This window comes from Vigna umbellata, chromosome 1 (assembly GCF_029865625.1).
Source record: "Vigna umbellata cultivar VRB3 chromosome 1, Vumbellata_1.0, whole genome shotgun sequence".
Lineage (NCBI taxonomy): Eukaryota > Viridiplantae > Streptophyta > Magnoliopsida > Fabales > Fabaceae > Vigna > Vigna umbellata.
Window position 1 is genome coordinate 44871870 of NC_142165.1, and position 20536 is coordinate 44892405.

General features: G+C 34.1%; 2 protein-coding genes and 1 long non-coding RNA gene across 7 annotated transcripts; all 3 read left to right on the forward strand.

Annotated features, from left to right (window-relative positions):
• Positions 1 to 534: 534 nt before the first annotated feature.
• On the forward strand, positions 535 to 3844 carry LOC124846380 (ammonium transporter 3 member 1-like). Its single transcript, XM_047323624.2, has 3 exons — positions 535 to 1239; positions 1493 to 1778; positions 3175 to 3844. The coding sequence occupies exons 1-3, from the start codon at positions 577 to 579 to the stop codon at positions 3681 to 3683; spliced, it is 1458 nt and encodes a 485-aa protein (XP_047179580.1). The 5' UTR covers positions 535 to 576; the 3' UTR covers positions 3684 to 3844.
• A 2493-nt stretch (positions 3845 to 6337) lies between these two features.
• Positions 6338 to 12173, forward strand: LOC124846379 (Leucine-rich repeat protein kinase family protein). Of its 5 annotated transcripts, none has more exons than XM_047323621.2 (11): positions 6338 to 6549; positions 7321 to 7473; positions 8012 to 8144; positions 8443 to 8514; positions 8650 to 8793; positions 9184 to 9249; positions 9350 to 9420; positions 9575 to 9718; positions 10503 to 10844; positions 11050 to 11444; positions 11564 to 12173. In XM_047323621.2, exons 2-11 carry the CDS (start codon positions 7365 to 7367, stop codon positions 11873 to 11875), a joined length of 1788 nt encoding a protein of 595 aa, XP_047179577.2. In that variant the 5' UTR covers positions 6338 to 6549; positions 7321 to 7364; the 3' UTR covers positions 11876 to 12173. The 5 variants fall into 5 exon arrangements, with proteins under 5 accessions (XP_047179577.2, XP_087959449.1, XP_047179576.2 ...); XM_088103323.1 differs by having other exon boundaries at positions 7333 to 7473; XM_047323620.2 differs by lacking the exon at positions 6338 to 6549 and adding an exon at positions 6568 to 6718.
• Positions 12174 to 16375: 4202 nt separating this feature from the next.
• Positions 16376 to 18788, forward strand: LOC148205477 (uncharacterized). The gene is made up of 2 exons (XR_015783272.1): positions 16376 to 17003; positions 18205 to 18788. It is a non-coding gene; the product is annotated as an uncharacterized LOC148205477 (long non-coding RNA).
• The last annotated feature ends 1748 nt before the right edge of the window (positions 18789 to 20536 follow it).

A 20536-nucleotide genomic window follows, 5' to 3' on the forward strand; every position in this document is an offset into this window, starting at 1 on the left:
TATTAATAATGACACTAGATTAAAAAAAATGAAAAAAGTAATTTATAAATACAATGAAATGAACCATTTCACAAGAGACTCACAAAAACGCTAAATCCTGATAAAGACTATTTGGGTTGAATGCTTGGTCTCTTCTAACTTGTTTTTGTGTAATAAATGTATTTGATTAAAATATATTATTCAAAAATGATTATGTAGCTGTCATAATGGATTATAAGATTTTTTTTTATTTGAACAATAATACAAATAATATTAACAATAAAATATCCTTTTATCTTATTTTTATCATTTTTTTTTGTCTCATCGAAACAAACAGTATATTCATGCCAAGGTGGCTAATACGACAAACTGCATGTTCCAGGAACAGATCCCTCCAATTGTCAACTTTTTCTCCCAAGCCAAGGAGGAATCTGTTATCATATTCTTTTCGGGATATTCCTCAAGATTCTTACCACATTTGAGGGACCAGAATTTTATTTTTCTCATATAATACATCATCATCATCTATATATGTATAAGTTTGGGCAGAGATAAATCAGAAATGAAAAGTTTACGGTGAGAAATCAGGCGGTGGAGATGAGCAGTCCTCCTGTGAGTTCGTCGGCCGTAGCATACGAAGCATGGACAAGCCTGGCAGTGCCGGATTGGTTGAACAAAGGAGACAACGCATGGCAAATGGTGTCAGCCACGTTGGTGGGGATTCAAAGCGTGCCGGGCCTCGTCATTCTCTACGGAAGCATAGTCAAAAAGAAATGGGCCGTCAACTCCGCCTTCATGGCTCTCTACGCTTTTGCGGCGGTCGTCATCTGCTGGGTCACCTGGGCTTACAAGATGTCCTTCGGGGAGAAGCTGCTGCCCTTCTGGGGCAAGGCCGGGCCGGCGCTGGGCCAGAAGTTTCTCATAAAGCAGGCGGCCCTCCCCGCCACACCGCACCACTTCAGTAACGGCGCGTTGGAGACCGCCGAGATCGAACCCTTTTACCCCATGGCTACCATGGTCTGGTTCCAGTGCGTGTTTGCCGCCATTGCTCTTGTCATCTTGGCCGGCTCCGTTCTGGCTCGGATGAACTTCAAGGCCTGGATGATGTTCGTGCCGCTCTGGCTGACCTTCTCTTACACCATCGGCGCCTTCAGCCTGTGGGGCGGAGGCTTCTTGTTCCATTGGGGTGTCATGGATTACTCTGGCGGTTACGTCATTCATCTCTCTTCTGGGATTGCTGGTTTCACTGCAGCCTATTGGGTTAGTTCTTAGTTCACTTCTTCCACTACTACACTTCTCACACACAGACACACACATGCATGCATATTGGGCATCAAGTTGTGGTTTAACTTGTTCTAAGTTGAGACGCTTCATTCAGGTGTGAACTCTTCCTTGGTGACGTAACCACAGAATTTAAATAAATGAATGAAACTGGAATGATGGAAACATGGTGTGAAGAAGAGGTTGGTGATGGTGAAATGATGTAATAACTAATAAAATGAAAATGGAACAGGTGGGGCCGAGATCCAAGAGGGACAGAGAGAGGTTTCCGCCCAACAATGTGTTACTGATGTTGGCAGGTGCGGGGCTGCTGTGGTTGGGATGGGCGGGTTTCAACGGAGGAGATCCGTACGCGGCAAACACGGACTCATCGATGGCGGTGCTGAACACCAACATTTGCGCCGCCACCAGCCTCCTCGTATGGACCTGGTTGGACGTTATTTTCTTCAAAAAGCCCTCAGTCATCGGAGCCGTTCAGGGCATGATAACTGGCCTTGTTTGCATCACTCCCGGAGCTGGTAAGTAACCATTCTAATCTGCATACAAATTATTTTATTCTTTTTTTTTTAAATATACCAGGTAAGTAATTCTTAAAAAACAGTACAAATTAGTTTGATTAATAAACTTAAATATGGTTAGTTGACTTATTTTTTACTTGGAATGAATTTTTTTTTATAATTAAATCTAGACGATGTATTCACTTAACCTGTTTATTTATGTGTGCTTAATTTAGAAGACCCTGATACGAATTTCAATTGCCTGCATGATCCTTCGAATAGAAATATATATATTTAATATTTTTTTAGTACTAATAAAACCAGCTGAGATTCCTCAGTCTTGACTTTGGGATCCCAATAATTAATATGCTTAATAAACAAGTAGTGTAGCAGAGAAACTCCATCTTAGAATTATTTCACAAGTCTTTTAGGATAAATTTATACAGACAAAATTTAAAAATCGAATTACAACAAATAATTTATAAATTTAATTAAAATTATCAAATAACTAAAGAAATAAAGAAATAATTTAAACTTTCTTAAATACATTTAATTTATTGTCATTCCCTTCTTCTCTTTTGTTGCTTTTCACGCATTAATAAAAAAAAAAGGCATGAAACATTGCACATTAGCGGAAACCAGCAACTGTATTAATTGTATTTATATTATGGTAGATTTCCCAAATCACTATTTAAATATTTGAGTTCATGCTAAGAAGGACTTAGGTTATTAAATGTTACTATGTAGTATATATTAAAATATACTTTTACCTAATATTATGTCTAAACATTTTTCTAATAGCATGGATTTCTCTAATACTACGTATGGATCGAGTTTTGATCTGCTGCTATTAGTTAATAATTCAATTAGATGTTATTGTAAAAGTTACTATATAATGAAACACTTCAACATGCGTTGATCATATCAAAATTAAGTTCATATAAAATATTAAGATAATTATACGCTTGGTCAATCAAAGTTTAAAGTTTCAAAATCACATTATTTGCATTTAAAATTCACATATTTACACGTCAAAACTTAAAATTTATATATATTTAAAAAAAGTTAAATATATTTTCATCTTCAAATTACTATAAAAAATATGTTTTTTTATATTAAATTATAAAGTACTTTACTCTTGATCTTTATAAAAGTTAGTGTAAGACATTCTTTCCACAAACAATATATAGAGTTATTTTTATGTAACAAGCATGGTTTCATAGTATACTATAATAGAATTTCTAAATGTCATTTGTTGTGAAAGATATTTTAAATAATTTTTATAAAATTTAGGAATGAAATAGTTTATATATATATATATATACCTGAAACTTAAAACAGTGACAAGATATAAGACAAATGAAGTGAAGTGTTGAAAGTATAAAGAAAGAAATAAGGAATAGATGTTTATGAACAGGTCTGGTTCAAGGATGGGCTGCGATAGTGATGGGAGTGGTTTCAGGAAGTGTGCCATGGTACAGCATGATGGTGTTGGGAAGAAAGTTGAAAATATTTCAAATGGTTGATGACACACTTGCAGTCTTCCACACTCATGCTGTGGCTGGTCTTCTTGGAGGAATACTCACTGGTCTATTTGCCGAGCCAAGCCTAAGCACACTCTTTCTTCCTGTCACCAATTCCAAAGGAGGAGTCTATGGAGGCCCTGGAGGAATCCAGATTCTCAAGCAAATCGTCGGAGCTCTCTTCATCATTGGCTGGAACCTTGTGGCCACTTCGATCATCTGTGTCTTTATCAGTTTCATAGTTCCACTCAGAATGACAGAGGAAGAACTTCTCATCGGGGATGATGCAGTTCATGGGGAAGAGGCTTATGCACTTTGGGGTGATGGAGAGAACCTTAGCCTCTACAAAGATGATACCACACACCATGTTACGGTCTCTAGTGGTGCCACTCAAGTCGTCTGATCAATCACCAAATTAATAACATTAAAATAACTTATTATTCTTTAATCACAATTACCAATCGTGCAAGTACATGTAAAAATAATTATGAGGACTGTTGTTCCATTGCTTTCGGGTCGCACTCAACGATTAATTAAATGTTATGTGAATAGTGTTGTTTCCAAGTTGATGATTCTTCGCAATAGATATTTTTACTCATCGAATCTTTACCTAAATAATTCTACTTTCTCAATTCAACTAACATCAAATTCAAATTCAAATTCAATTTCATCTTAATCTCTCCTTCCAATTTCAACTTTATAGAATGATATTGTTAAAATTAATCTCTAGAGTTAATCACTGATGATTTAACCGCAAGTTCCATTATATTATTGCCAAGAGTTTAATTCTTGGTATTAAATTTAAAAAAATGAACATACACCTAATCTAGATATGTGGTAAAAGGGAAATAAACTCATTTTATAATAGAAAAGTCTCCAAAAGAGTGCTTATTTGTGGCATGATTATGGCTTGATCTAAATATGGGAATGGGACAATATTTTTGGTGCCGTTTTTCTCAAATTAACTTTTTATTCATTTATTTATAAATATATATTTTAGTCTATTCACTTCTGTCCCAAAATATTAGAAAAACAGAGAAAAAGATTTGTTAATAGAATTGTAAGAACTAAGCCTTTTTTCTTGTAAAAAAATTGAAAAAAATAATAAAGAAAGAGAGTGGTTTATCAAGATTCTCATGCTACCATGTAGCATAGTTACCAATAAAGCAATTTCATGCTATTCTTTAATAAAAAGTTACATATGAAACCTAACTTATATAATTTTAGAGTTATTGATATTACAATATTCTTCTCAGTTTAATAAACAATACCTAAATCTTATGTAGCGGTATTATTAGTGATATCTTATAATAATAAAAAAAAAATGAATATCACGTGTAACAATTTGGACTCATTCATTTATTTCGTTATCATGTTCATTCACCCTTATGATTCTAACACAGTTGAATTTATCAAATATATAACAAAAGTTCGATTTTTTTTTTTATTGTTTTGATTGAGTATATGGAGAAAACTGTGTTGGAAGAGACAAAACACATTTAACGATCTCTATAAAGTATATTAATCTCCTATATCTTTTTATCTTTTATTATAAAAATACCTCATTAATCATCATACACGTGTCATCATGTTAATCATCTGATACCAAGAGATTAATAAAATATAAAAATAAAATATCTATCCATTTCACAGAATTTTTAAACCACTTAATTTTGTTTCTTTGGATATTGATATGCATTGATGCAAAAGGTAACAAAACATTAAGAAGTTGTGACGCGGGAATAGAATTAATTCTGGGACCATATCAGGATAGAGGGTGCTGAATGGTGTGATGTGATCAATTAACACTAAAAAAATATGTAAATTTATAAATTAATTTTTCATTTAAAAATCACTTTTCAAAATATAACAAGTATAAATTATTTCCAATTTAAGTAAAAGTTATGTATCTTTGTTAAAAAACACTAAAGTACAAAAGCAACTTATTTTTAAAAGTCCTTTAGATTAGTTTCTTTTGAAAAAAATATATTTTTTCTTCTTTTTCTTTCGTGAAACTAAGGTCCTTAATTTTTTTTCAGATTTTAATTCAAACGTAATTACTTGACCTTTGAAGGAGAAAAATTAAATAGTATATAATTTCCTAAAAAAGAAAGTGAACACGTGAGCATTTGGATTTTTGAATGAAAACAAGTACAACTATAGATAATGTATCTTCTCAGTTTCTTTCCTTTCGTTGTTCATTGTCCTCCAAAAATCCAACACCTTCCCCAAACCTTCATTTCTTCCACTCCCAACACTAACACCATCTATCATTCTGCCTACAAAAGTTGACTGCCACGTCAACCACCACTTTCCACATCACACGTGTCACAATTCCACTTCACCACAGTCTTAGGTAAATGCCACAAAAAGTTACAATGACTCTAATTTTAGCAATTTTTTAGATGCTGCTGTCAAGAAAACTAAACTCAACCAAAACGTAAAAAATTGAAGTTATGAAAATTGTTGAGCATGTAATATAGTAAGTGAAAATTGGTGGAAACTATGCAGACATAGGAGTTATCTGATAATGTATATCGTGGTGCACAGGTGAAGGCACAATTATCCAGAATTCCTTATCCTTCTTGGAACTTTATGATGAGTCTTGGTCTTGCTCCACGAGGGTCCACGAATTTTGGTTAATTATTAATGGTAATGGGAGCTTTTAGAAATGTAAAGTGGTTCTTTAACTTTAAAAAAAATGAAGAGGCACTGTCATGGAACAGGAGAATAATATATAATGAAATGATTTTAGTGGAAGGTTCATTGGTGCCGCAACACAGCCGGGCATAAATAAAGATGGGAATGAGATATATGCGTTGGAGTTGGAGCATTTTTTTCTGGTCAAATTGTGTTAAAAGAGATATAAAGGGGTGAAGAAGAAGGTGATTATTATCAACAAAGTGAAAATCCTTGTTTAGTGGGATTCTCATTCTCTTCCCACCACTCACTCACTCACTCACTCGTTCACACTAACCAAATGCCTCTCATATTCTCTCCTATTTTCCCTCCTTCTGCATTTCTTTATTATTATTGTTCCAACCATTTTCATTCTTTTGCTTCATGTCTTTACTGTTTTTTTATGAAGAAAAAGGACTTCTCGTTGTTTCCCTTCTCAGTCCCATTGCTCGTTGCCACGTGGGTCCCTTGCACTCAACCCACATGATTGTGACACTCATCATAGTGACACACAACGATAAAGTTTCCTTCTTCAACTGCCCCTCCTTTCAATGTTCATGGTGTGTGCAGATAGCTAGCAAGCTAAACCAGTATGCTTCTTTTTCTCTTCATTTTGTCCCTTTACCATTCATACAAATACTAGTTTGATACCTATCTTCTTTTTACATACACATTAGACAGAGATTTCTAAAGATAGATTTTATGTGAAAATATGTGTATTGCAATCATTGGCTCTGAAAACTCAGACTAATAATCTAGGTGCATGCTTATTTTGTTCTCTACTTATGTTTCATCTTTTTTTTTTCCTCTGGCTTACTCAATCTAATTTTTTACTCTGATAAGTTCAGTATTTAGAGTACTTTCAACCGTCTCCCTCTGTCTAACGGCTATGATTAGGAACTCACCCCGTTTTCCAAGCTGTTATGCAGTTCTATGTTGGTTTTTTATGCTGCTATGTTGTTCTGTGTTGCTTTCTTAAGCTGCTATGTTGTTCTATGTTGGTTTCTTAAGCTGTTATGTTCTTTGTTTGTTTCTTAAGCTTTTATGCTGTTTTATGTCGATTTCTTAAGCTTTTACGTTCTTCTACGTTGGTTTCTTAAGCTTTTATGTTCTTCTACGCTGGTTTCTTTGGCTTTTATGTTGTGTGCTGGTTTTATATCTGGCATTCATTTTGAAAGCAAGTAGTTGCTGTTGTAAACTTTATATCCTGCTCGCTTTAGTGTTACTATTTGGAGTAAAACGTGCATATGATTCTGGGCATGACATGTTTTTTTTTTTGCATAGTTTTATAGTTATTTATTTTAGAATGTTGTTTAATTGTTTTTGTTGGTGAATTTTTCCCTGTGGAAACTTCTGAAAAGGGACTTGACCAGGTGAGTTTTCCTTGGAGATCAAAGAAGTTTATATGTTTCGCCGAAATCTTAGCAGGGTTCCTCTCAAAATATTGACGAGGTGGCTCATATTCCTTACTATCTTGAAAGTCAGTTCAGCTATCAAAGATCCTGATGTAGAAGGTGTCGTAAAATTTACTGTTCACCTGTTTCTTTGTCTTCATTCTACGATTTAGTTATTATACTTGAAAATTTGAAGTTTTAGGTTCCTCTACATGTATGCTAGCTAAGTTTTGATTCCTAGAGTTCATAGTAGAGAAGAACTTTTGGCTGTATTAAACAGTTACAATAACTTTTAGATAGTCACAAACCACTGCAAAAAACTCTGTAGATGTAAAACTAACCAATTTTTTGTTATATAAACTAAAACTAAAGATAAAAGCAATTATAGAGTTCAGTTGAATAGTTTAACCAAATTTTTTAGTTTCATTACTTTGATAATTTGTCATTTAGGATCACTCTTGTGTTGCACTATTCTCACGAGTCCTCTTGGATGTTTTTACATGTTATAGTTAGATTGTTACTAAAAAATTTCGCAGACCACTTTTTTACTATGTTGTTCTATAATTCACGAATAACTTCAACCCCTACCTAACAATTTTTTATTATTTACTGATACTCTTTGAATTGTTGAGAGCTAACTATTTTGGCTAATATCCAGGTGAAGCTCTGCTTGATCTTTTACATTTCCTCAATGATTCCAATAAGCAAATAACGGACTGGGACAGCCATATGGTTAGCCCGTGTTTCAGTTGGTCTCATGTCACTTGTAGAAACGGACATGTCATATCACTGTAAGTTCATCATCCTAGAAAGTATTAAGTTGCATGTTTGGTTAGACATTTGGAACCTCGAATCCAAGCTTTTGGATGTGAAAAATAGAAGTTATTCAAAGTTCCTTCAACTTGAATGTGGATCATGGATCTAAATTTAATTTGATCTGGAGCCAAATTAAACTCTCAATAAATGTTGTTTATTGCTATTATATTCCAAGTCAAGTCTCATCATCCTTTATTCAAACACCTTTATTGCATATAGGAACCTCTCAAACATTTGGAGGAATTTAACTTGTCGGTGTTATTCAATCTACAGGGCCCTGGCTTCGGTTGGATTTGTTGGAACACTGTCTCCCTCAATTACCAAGTTGAAATATTTGGTTAGCGTGTAAGTTGTCAGCATGATAAGTTGACATTTATAAGAAATCGATGTAAAATATACCAGTCTTTGGTTTAGCGAAACAGATTGACCAGTGATGTGTTTTTTTCCTTACATTATATAGTGATCTGTCTTGTAATGCAGGGAATTGCAGAACAACAATCTTTCAGGACCCTTGCCCGATTACATTTCCTACTTGAAAGACCTACAATATCTAAATCTTGCTGACAATAATTTTAATGGTTCTATACCAGATAAATGGGATGAACTATCCAATCTAAAGTATCTGTAAGCCATCACTTTCCATTTTTCTGGTCTTTCTATCCTTTTATAGCAATTGAAAATGATGGTCTCATGTGATTCAGTGTTTTGAGAATGAACAACTGTTCCTCAATCAATTGCAAATCCTAAAGGGTCAGCAAAACTATACAAAATTGTAACCCAGAGACTATTTTGGTTATCTTTAGTTGTTGCCATACTCATTCTTAAAATATCTGTCCATTATGTCTTCAAAATATACTGATTGACATTGATTTTAATGTTTTAAAATATATCAAAAAGAATTAAAATATACCAAAACATCTGTGTAACACCAAAAAAACCCAATACAGAATTTAGACTCAGTTCTTTCTACCTTGATCTTGAATAATATAACTGACTTGTGTTTTCATTTGACAGGGATCTTTCGTCTAATGGTCTTACTGGAAGGATCCCAATGCAACTCTTTTCAGTTCCAATGTTTAAGTAAATTTTATTACAACTATGTATTCATTTGAGTATTTTCTTTTAATGAAAAGCATTTTTTCATGCTCTTATGAAATTTTGTTTCAATATTTGCTTTCAGCTTTTCAGACACGCACCTTCAGTGTGGTCCTGGCTTCCAGCAGACTTGCACTTCTAAATCTGAAAATCCAGGTTTGATTGCTTACACACAAACAAGCAGATTGTGCAAATATGCTTTGTTACCTATGAACTTAAATGTAATCTAAGTTGAAGAATATGAGCTATAAATGAAATAAAAACAAAAAAGGTTTGCTAGTGGCTACCTAATGTTGACATCTTCCTGCAGATTCAACCCACAAATCAAAACTGGCAAAAATTGTACGTTATGCAAGTTGTGGTGCCTTTGCACTTCTGTGTCTTGGGGCTATCCTTACATATCGACACCATCAAATGCGTAGGAACAAAAGGGACGTCTTTGTTGATGTTTCAGGTCATTCTTCCTTTCCTTAATTAGCTTAAAAAATGTCCTAGTAGCACATAAGGAAATGCTCGTCTGAGAAAAGAATGAGACTAATTTACACTCACAGTTTTGTCAGATATTATTCGTTCTCTTTATCCTAATAATTCTTTTATAATGACAATATAGAAAACATTATATTTAGATTTGGCTCCTGGAAATAAGCAAATTGGCTAGAGCACGTAATTTTACTTCTTGACTAGAAACTTATCGGCTAATATTTTAATATATTTATGATCTGGTTTAGTATTTGTTAATTTTCATGTGTGAAAAATAATACTTCAATATAAAAAAACAACCATTTAACAACTATATTATAATAATATAATAATAAGAATGAATGATTGTCAAGTTAAATGAGGTTTTCACAGATGAAGTTGTCAAAGTATCATTGTACCTTTCATATTAAAGACTCTCATTATTTATTTGCTGATTTAGAGATTGAACATTGATTTTACAAGAGTTGTTTTTAGCAGTGTTAGAAGAGTTACATCCGTAAACATATATGTATACAAATAAAATGAGCATTGACGAGTATCATAATTCATTTGCACCCTCCAAGTATTATAGATTATTTGAAGAGTTTTAAGCTATGTTTAAATATATAGATAACAAAGCTTAAAAAAGAAACTTCTCATAAAGTTTAAAATTTTCTTAAATTTCATTTTAGTTCTGTTTTCTGTGAACAAACAGGGTTGAGGCATATTCCATACAACTTAGAAAAGTGATAGTAATATCTGACAAATTTATTGTACAGGTGAAGACGAGAGCAAAATCTCCCTTGGGCAATTGAGAAGATTTTCTTGGCGTGAACTACAGCTTGCCACCAAAAATTTCAGTGAAGGCAATATAATTGGTCAGGGTGGTTTTGGAAAAGTGTACAAAGGAGTACTCTGTGATAACACCAAAGTAGCTGTGAAGCGCCTCGTTGATTATCACAACCCTGGTGGAGAGGCTGCATTCGAGAGAGAAGTTCAACTTATAAGTGTTGCAGTTCATAGAAACCTCTTAAGACTGATTGGCTTCTGCACAACCTCAACTGAAAGAATCCTTGTATACCCTTTCATGGAAAATCTCAGTGTAGCTTATCGACTGAGAGGTAAAACTACATTGCTGACTTTAACATTTTGAACATAATGTGTATATTTTCTTTTACTATTCTGTAATGCAATTTGAAAGGGTGAGCAAAGATGAAGAGATATCATCAGTCTTTAGTCAAGGGAAATAATTGAATTGGTTATTTGCTTCATCCCTTTCCAAGTTTTGTTCTTTTTGTTTAACACTATTTCTCTATGCTGCCTTAGAATTAAAACCAGGTGAGAAAGGCTTGGACTGGCCAACAAGAAAACGTATTGCTTTTGGCACGGCTCATGGTTTGGAGTACCTACACGAGCAATGCAATCCGAAGATAATACATCGTGATCTAAAGGCTGCAAATATCCTTCTAGATGATGAATTTGAAGCTGTTCTTGGTGACTTTGGGCTGGCCAAGCTGGTTGATGCAAGGATTACTCATGTCACCACTCAAGTGCGTGGCACAATGGGTCACATTGCCCCAGAATATTTGTCCACAGGAAAATCTTCAGAGAAGACTGATGTATTTGGATATGGCATAACACTTCTTGAACTAGTCACCGGTGAGCGTGCAATAGACCTCTCTCGGCTTGAAGAGGACGAGGATGTTCTTCTCATCGATTATGTAATCTGCCTCACCATTTACTTTATCACATCACATAAATGCTGCTTAATAAGATGAATTCTGATTAGCTGACAGTGAAAAAGTCTTTACAATTTAACTGACGAAGTTTGAATGTATAGGTGAAAAAGCTGCTGAGAGAAAAAAGGTTGGAGGACATGGTGGATAGAAATTTGGAGAGGTATGATCCAAAGGAAGTTGAGACCATTCTTCAGGTTGCATTGCTTTGCACCCAAGGGTACCCTGAGGATCGTCCAAGCATGTCAGAGGTGGTAAAAATGCTGCAGGGAGTGGGATTGGCAGATAGATGGGCTGACTGGCAGCAACTTGAAGAGGCCAGGAATCAAGAATTCTCACTCATGACTCACCAATTTGTTTGGAATGATGAATCTACACTTGATCAAGAAGCCATACAGCTTTCCAGAGCAAGATAAGCTGGAGAGTCAATTTTGAAATGTCTAGTTTCTTGTGCCATTGAATATAATATATACATACATATTTGTACTTAATGTACTCTAAAGAAAAATGTATAAGTGCCTAAGAAGGCCAGTGTTTATACAATGGAAAAGAAAAGAAAGAAATGAAGGGGTTTTAGCACAGGCATGTTGGAACATGAACATAGGGGAAGATTCAGGTTGCAGTATGTATAGCACAACTCTGTTGCTTTTGTAACCTTTGTAACTTGGAAATGCCCTGTGCTTGTATCAGTTCCTATAATCTCTCTTTTTTGCAGTTTCTTCCAGTTTTTGGTTTTCAGGGATCCGAAGGCATGAAAACCAACCAATATCTTGAGAAGAGAACGGTGTTCATATTAAAAAATGTTATTAATTAAATGAAACTCCTAAGACTTAAGATAAGTTATGTCTTGCCAATTTTTCTTCAGGTTGATTTTGCTGTGATGTAATTTGAATTGTTGTCTATGAATTGCTTTCATCATACCAATGATAATAATTGCTTAACTCTCAACTACTACTTTTAGTATAGGACTACTACCTGTTATTATTAAGTATATTCATTCTTACTATTTTACTCGTTATAAATATAAAATATTTTTTATATATTTTTTACCTTGAACTTAAAATATTTTTTATATACAGCATACAAACATAGACCAAACCTAAAAAGCATATGTATCACACTGAAAACAGAACTCCAAAATGAGCTGAAACGTGGCAAGGTGTGGAACAGAGGAGTTTGTGAGTAGTTAAAGAGTCAAAGGAAGAAATCATGTTGGATTTTTCTTCTTCTTTCTCATTCACACTCACTTTCCCTCCACAAGATGACCCATTACACAAAAACATTATCCTCTCTTTTCTTTACATTCCAATCAATCATCATCACCAACTCAAATCATAATACAATTTCTGATTTAAAATTTTAAGACAATAAATTTACAAATTTTAATTTTTTATTTTTACTTAATTATAAACTTAGATTCAGAGTAAAAATCTCCACGTAAACAAAATAAACAATGCTAGTTATTATCTTAAGAACCAAAACTTAGTATTCAAACACTTACCCGAAAAATCATTTTCTGGTGAGTGCCTTTACAATTTTCGGCAACAAATCAGAATTCATCCGTAAAAAAATCATAAAAACCTTCTTCTCCTTTACACTGTCGAACGTACTCAAATTTTTATGTATCTTTAAATAAAAAAGAAAAAGTTGTACGGTGCACCGCCGCCCCGCAAAAGTCGGGGACCACGGTGACGTTGATATTCATTCAAGTGTCGTTACTTGCAATATTTAAATTTAATTTTTAAAAGAAATTACAAATAAATGTGACATTTGAGCGCAAAGAAATTTAAAATAAAGAATGTTTTAATTTTTTTCAATTTAATTTTGATTAATTTAATTTTAAAATGAAAAATTAATCACTTTATATTTAAATAATTTTTCTTCCTTCAATCATTTGTTTTATATTTAACTTTCCCTCTTTACTTACTTTTCTATTATTTTCTTAAAAATCTCTAATAAATATTGTTTTAAGAAATATCTTTATTTGTAAAATGTTTGTGAGATTTATGATAAGTTAACATATAGATTCATGACAAACTCTTGAACGCGTTCGGATCGACAATGTATTACTTTTTGCAAGTATTTTATACCATAACTTCAATAATTTAGTATAACTTTTATCCAAAACTTCATTTCTTGTTTTAATATTGACAAATTCTAATATTGTTGATAGATGTGTAAAAATTGTTTTACCTAAATTAAAACATTTTTCTTAATCATCTTTTAAAAAATAATGTATGTGTTTTAAATTGTATTATATAAAGTTATCATCAAACTCGACAAAAGTTGTCTTTATTGAATACATGTTGGTTTATTAAATTATATGTATTTAATCCCTACTTGTTCAGTGTTGAGTCAAAATGATATCATGCTAATTACATTATTTTCAATCAGTTACAATAATTAGATATTAACAGGTAATTGGATCATTGACTAAACTCATCCAGGTAAATATTCTTAAACAGTAGTATAAAGAGCATGTTGTTTTACAATATATGCTAATTATGTTTATTAATTATCGTATTTATTGTTACTTGACGTATTTCGTTGATTTGAGTGTCAGAACGTCTTGCTGACATAACTCTTACCCAATTTAAGAAGAACGAGTATTTTTATAAAAGGTAAATACCCAAAAGTCAAAAATATAAAATATTAAAAGTGTTTTTGAAGTTTTTATATAATAGATTTGGTTATGTAGGAATAATTGGCGTTCATTATGATACTAACTTATATTTCTTGAAAAGAAACGTTTTGATGTTTATGAGAAGTAGATAGTAGAAGGAAAGAAAGAGAACCCTCCTAACGTAATATTTGAACAATTTTCCTGTTGTTGAAAGGAATAACGTTGATGATAGTAGTATTATTATGGTGGCCAAACAAACTATAACATATATTTTTCTTTTCATTATCAATTTAGTTTAAATTAATATAATATTTCAGCATAATTTCTTGTTATCACGCAAATGCAATATTAAGTGTAAACCTAAATACAATATAGTGGGGTCTCTGCAAGGAAGAGAAAAGAGATAAGGATGACTTCAAAACTCCTAATTAATAATATTTAAGAACACATTGCCAAATATATTTTTTTATCTGTGTTATTCAAAATGCATATAAAAATAATTAAATAATAAAGCTTTTTTATTTTCCCATATGATATTCAATTCATCTGTTGAAACGATAGATAAAGAAATGGCGAGTTGTGGTTGTTTAAGATAAGAATGACGTCACGAAGGAAAGTTTCAGACATTTTCATATTTTTATTTACAGAATCACGTTATCTACTCAAACACTTATCCTCAGAATCAGCTCTTTTCATTTAAACTATTCATAAATGAGTAAAACATTTAAGGCGTGTTTGGATAAAATTTAAGAAAATTATTAATATATATTAAATTTAAATTAGTATACTTTCAAAATACTTTATTTCAATCGAATAATTCAAAATTAAGTATATGTCAATTGATATCAAATACAAACATTTATTTTAATATTAAATAATATTAAATTAAGAATATTAATAGGCGATATTTTCTGTTTTTTTATCTAAATAAGATTTTTTAGTTTATCTAAAGTTTTTTTTCTAAAACACGATTGAGGTTTTTTTATCAGTGTTGACCATGGTAATTTAAACAAACATTTATCGGTTTTTTTAAGTTGTTGGTTGGTGTGATTTTGTTGATAATTTTATTTATATATGTTGACTGAAAATAAATTTAGTTAATATAGATAGAAAGTTTTTATAGTTATTAATAGGGAAAAATAGCATTAGTGGTATCAATTGAAAAATAATTATTTCTTATATTAATAAAAAAACTCAGCACATGTTAATCTAAAATGAAGCGGAAAAGAAAAATTACTTAGGACAACTAAGAAAGAAATTTCCGTTATTAATTATTAATGAAAACACATGTTTTACACATTAATATTTTTTATAATAATAAAATAATTATTATTTTTATTTTTATAATTATATAATTAAATATAATTTTTTTTATAATTTTATTATAAATATTTTTTATTTATTTTATAAGTAATTTTTAATTAAAAAATAATTAAATACAAAAGAAATACTTAACATAAATAAATAAAATTGACAAAATAATTATTTTAATTTGAAGAATAAAATTGAAAAATAAATATGTAAGAAAAAAAGGAATCACCTTGATATATAAGTATAAACGATATCTCTTTATGTAAGTAGGATAGAAAAAGATTAGACAAAATATTTCCTTTCTTTATCCTAATAAACATAAAAACTTAACTTAGTTTATTCTTTCCCAATAATAAGAAAATCTAATTCATGCATGTTACACGCTTTAGTTTATTGAAAGACTTTTATGTTATGAGATAAGGAAAATCTCAGCTGTCTTCTTTCTATTTTTATGATTAAAAATATCAATTTATTCAAAGTACACCGCCCAAAATTAATTTAAATTAATGTGAATGGTGACGTTGTTTGACCAAAATAGTTAGGATTTTACTCTGATTTTTGAAATTGAACAAAAAACCTCACAAAGAACACAAATATTCATAATATGTGTCAAATTTTTAAGAAAATATTAATCTATACATTCATGTATGATGAAGAAATGTTATCTAAAGATAAAGACAGAGGAACGAGCGACAAACTTTGACTAGTTTTCTTTTCTTTTTCTTGTTTTTTTCTTTTTGAATTTATAATACGGTGCCGTGTTGCACTGCGACTTTTAGTTACGCTATTAGATCTAACGGTTGGGATTTGAATAAAATTAAAGCATATCCGTAGGATGCTTAGGCATAGTTATTGTGGCATTAATTTGAATATGACTATTATCACGTTGTCTTCTTTTTCTTTTTTGATCGATATCTTTGAAATTCCCCTCAAAGCTTAGCTTGCAACAATACATTAAAAACAAAAATCCAAAAGAAAAGATAACGTTTGATATGAATACTTTATTTTTAGGAAAACGATACTTAGACAACAAAATTTGACAACATTTCGACACAGTACACGTGTCAGCGAATGAGAGGGCCACGTTTAAAACGAAAAAAACTGCTGCGTTCTGAGAAAATCTGATAAAACCTGCTTCAAATTTGACGTGGCGAGGACGGGCACGGGCAGCTTGCGTTTGTGCGTTTCAAATTTCAAATGGTATTCGAACTTCGTAGACAGAGAAGCGCGAACAACCAAAACCCACTTGTGTGACCTAGACGAGAGAGTTGGAGAAAAGGGTGCACGAGCGAGAGAGAGAGAGAACGAGTCCTAGCCGGAGTGCCGTCGTTCACTGCCCGTTCCGTTTGACGGCGCCGCAGCTCCGACGTGGAGCGCTGTTCGCGAAGACGGCATCGTGTTTCCTCCGTTCCGGCCCAGCGACCTAGGGAGGCGTTGAAGGTGTCGCTTCGTCCCAGGTGGTTCCGTCCCTGTCCCGGAGTGTCGCCGGAGTCTCGCCGGAGTGTGGGCTGTGAGGCGGACCAAAAAGAGGGGTTTTCCGCACTGTGAGTTCCACGGACACCTTAGGCAACCGTATCTGTTCCAACCGCCACACGTCGTCTTCACCCAAGGTTGGTTTGTTTTTGCATTTTTCAGTGGAATGAACGTTGAATACATGGATGATGTTGTTTTTGGATTGGATTTGGTTTTGTATGAAACGTCTCCCAAGTGGATGTTGTTCTGTTTCTTATTTTTATACAAGTTCTCTGCTTAATCTTACATTGTTGCTGTAATTGTGTTGGATTGGTAGTCATGGACCTAGTTGGCCTTGCTGTAAAAAAACTTCAACCGAATCACCCACTTCATTCGGGTTTGGTAGCAGTAATGTTGGTTTAGGGTTTAGAAGTAGGTGAAATGAGGAAAAACAAACAAGGTACCCCAACATCAGACTGATGGACGTAGTTGGTCTTGGTGTGCAAAAACTGGAACCCAGGTACCCAGTTATTATGCCTAAGGTACCAGTCCTGTTCCTGTAGCGTGAGTGTTTGAAAATGTTGTTTTGTGCGGCACGAATTATATGAAATAATGTTAACATGAGTGTTCCCAGATTACTGAGAAGTAGTTAAAATGAGGGAAAACAAACAAGGTACCCCAAAATCAGAGTGATGGACGTTGTTGGCCTTGGTGTGCAAAAACTGGCACCCAGGTACCCACTTATTTTGCCTAAGGTACCAGTTCTGTTCCTGTGCCATTAGTGTTAGAAAATGTTGTTTTATGTGGCACGAATATGTTAAAAAAATGTTAAGAAATTGTTCCCAGATTACTTAGAAGTAGATAAAATGAGGGAAAACAAACAAGACACCCCAAGATGAAAGTGATGGACGTAGTTGGCCTTGTTGTGCAAAAACTGGCACACAGGTACCCACTTATTTTGCCTAAGGTACCAATTCTGTCCCTGTACCATGAGTGTTAGAAAATGTTGTTTTATGTGGCACGAATTATATGAATTAGTAAATGACTATTATTTTTTTGTTCTCTTTTTTGTCGTGGTTTAATAAATGCTGACAATGTTTGTTATGATTTCCAATTTGTTGTTTTAGTTGATTGTGTTGGTGTAATGTAATTTCAGTTTTTGTGTTGGTGTAGTGTTATTATACATTGAATTCAGTGTTATTTTGATTTGGGGATTACTGTCATGTTGGTCACCTCCTGTCTAGTTCAAATATCTGGCATTTCTTAAAGAGAATTTAAATTAAATTCATTGTGCTTGAATATGAATACTATGTATTAAGTTTCCGTTTTCTGTTCATTCACACCCCATCCGTCTAGCAGTTCCAGCAGCACGCCCATGAGAAGCTTGGGAGCTGCAACGTTGGAAGCATTGACGTCCAGCTGCATCAAACAGCAGCAACGACAACACACACCGTCTTCAAGTCCAGCCGAATTGGATGCACATGTTGAGATGGGAGAGAAGTGGAAAGCTGACACAAACCTTGTTTATTCCAGCATGGGCAGCGATGGTGTGCAGAACATGCAGAAGTGTAAACAAAATGGAGGGCCCCACATGGCTTTATCTGACAGAGAAGCAAAAGAGTGATTGAAGAAATTCATTAAAGGTTGCTAATGGGAGACAACAGCATGGCAACCTGGCTGGAAACGCACGAGGCAGCACCAGAACGAGACTTGAGAATTTGGCTTTAAAAGAGTGAGAGGCCGTGAGTGAGAGGGTTACGCTTGGGAGGAGGCTCTCGGTTCTTCTCCTCCTCCAAGTTCAGTAGATTAGTTTTGAACTCCAGATAATGTAATGTAGTGAGATTGTTGTATGAGAGTAGAGGTGCCGTGAGGTGCTGTGAGGTGCATAGTGAGATTGTAATGAATTTTAATTTGAATGAACAATGTCATTTAATTTCCTGTTACTGAATTGTCAATTTTATTCTACTGATGCGATTAAATTTCTGCTGAAATCTGATCTGTGTTGTTGTGTGTCTGCCATTTAATTTATACTGTTGTTGATTGTTTGCAATTTAATGGCTTTGTTACCAAAGTAGGCAAAAATGTAAAGCGCCAGTTTTGCTGGCCATAAGGGACAGCAAACGTTGCTTCCATTCCCCATTCAAAAACAAGAAAAAGAAAATAAAAGGAGGCTCGTAGGAGAAAAAGGGGGGTATGGGTTCTGCACTTGGAAGGGAAAGGATTTCTGCAAAACTGAGAGAAGGTGAGGTGGGGAGCTGCTGAAGTGCAAGGAGGCTTTGGTGCTGCATCTGGAGGAGTGGAAGAGTGGCTGCAAGTTCTGGGAAAGAGGAGAAGTGAAGAACTTTTGAAGTTGGAAGGAGATCAAATTCTCTGGAAGTGATTCAAGGAAGTCTTCAAGAGGTAAGGGGAGCTAGATCTTTTGTTTGATTGATGATATATGTTGTGTTTAATGCAAATCTGGGAAGGAAGGGATGAAAAATTGGGATTTCTGGGTTTTCTGGAAAACCTGCGATTCTGCAGAATTCTGCAGAAACGCGCGTTCGTCCAATTTGATGAAAATTGGACGTTCGTCCTAAATGGCTCGACCAATTAGTGGTCGGCCAAGATATTGGCGCGTTCGTCCAAAACGGCTCGACTAGTGGTCGGCCAAATTATGTTGAGCGTTCGGTTTTTAGTTCAGGGTCAGCGTTCGTCCTTCAATCCTGTATAGCGTTCGGTTTTGTTCTGTTGAGCATTCGGTTGTAGTTTTCAATCTGATTGTGAGCGTTCGGCCTTAATTCAATTTCCAATCTTAAACGCTCGTCCAATCGGCCTGCTATGCGTTCGTCCAAATGCCTAAGAACGTTCGTCCAAGTTGGGCGTTCGGTCTCATATTGTTAGGAGTTCGTTAGCGTTCGTTCTTGTTGAGTTTTAGTGATATTAGCGTTCGGTCTTAGTAGATTTTGTTTCTGTATGTGTAAATAGTCAGTGTTCGGTCTTGCTTTCACTGAGCGTTCGGCTTGATGAGGTTAAGTGAGTGTTCGGCCTTGGCTTCTACACGAGCGTTCGTCCAGATTACTCAATAATGAGCGTTCGACCAAACAAGCGTTCGTCCATTCGAAAATAGCGTTCGTCCTGTTCGTTTAAATAGCGTTCGTCCAACGCGCAGAGGACTGCTGTTGCGCGTTCGTCCTTTCATATGAGATTATCGTTCGTCCTTCCATTTCGAAATTAGCGTTCGTCCAAATTACTCAATAGCGTTCGTCCAGATATGTGAATAGCGTTCGTCCAGATTTGTGAATAGCGTTAGTACAGCTCGCTTAAGAGCGTTCGTCCAAAAATGGGTAGTGAATAGTGTCCGTCCAAATGCTGTTCTGCAAAGGGTGATGGGTTCTAAGTTCATTTGCTCTTGTTTTGGGTTGAATTAAATATGTAAAATGTTGAAAGTATGGTATGATGTGATTTATTTGAAAGTATTACCTTGCATAGTGTTCGGGAGTGCCAGCTGAACTATGCGAGTGTAAAGAAGAGTCGGGTGTATTTACCTTGCATAGTGTTGGGGAGTGCCAGCTGAACTATGCGAGTGTAAAGATGAGTCGTATGTATGGATTTACCTTGCATAGTGTTGGGGAGTGCCAGCTGAACTATGCGAGTGTAAAGATGAGTCTTGTGATGTCAATTTACCATGTTTGGAGGACTTTTGCATGACGTG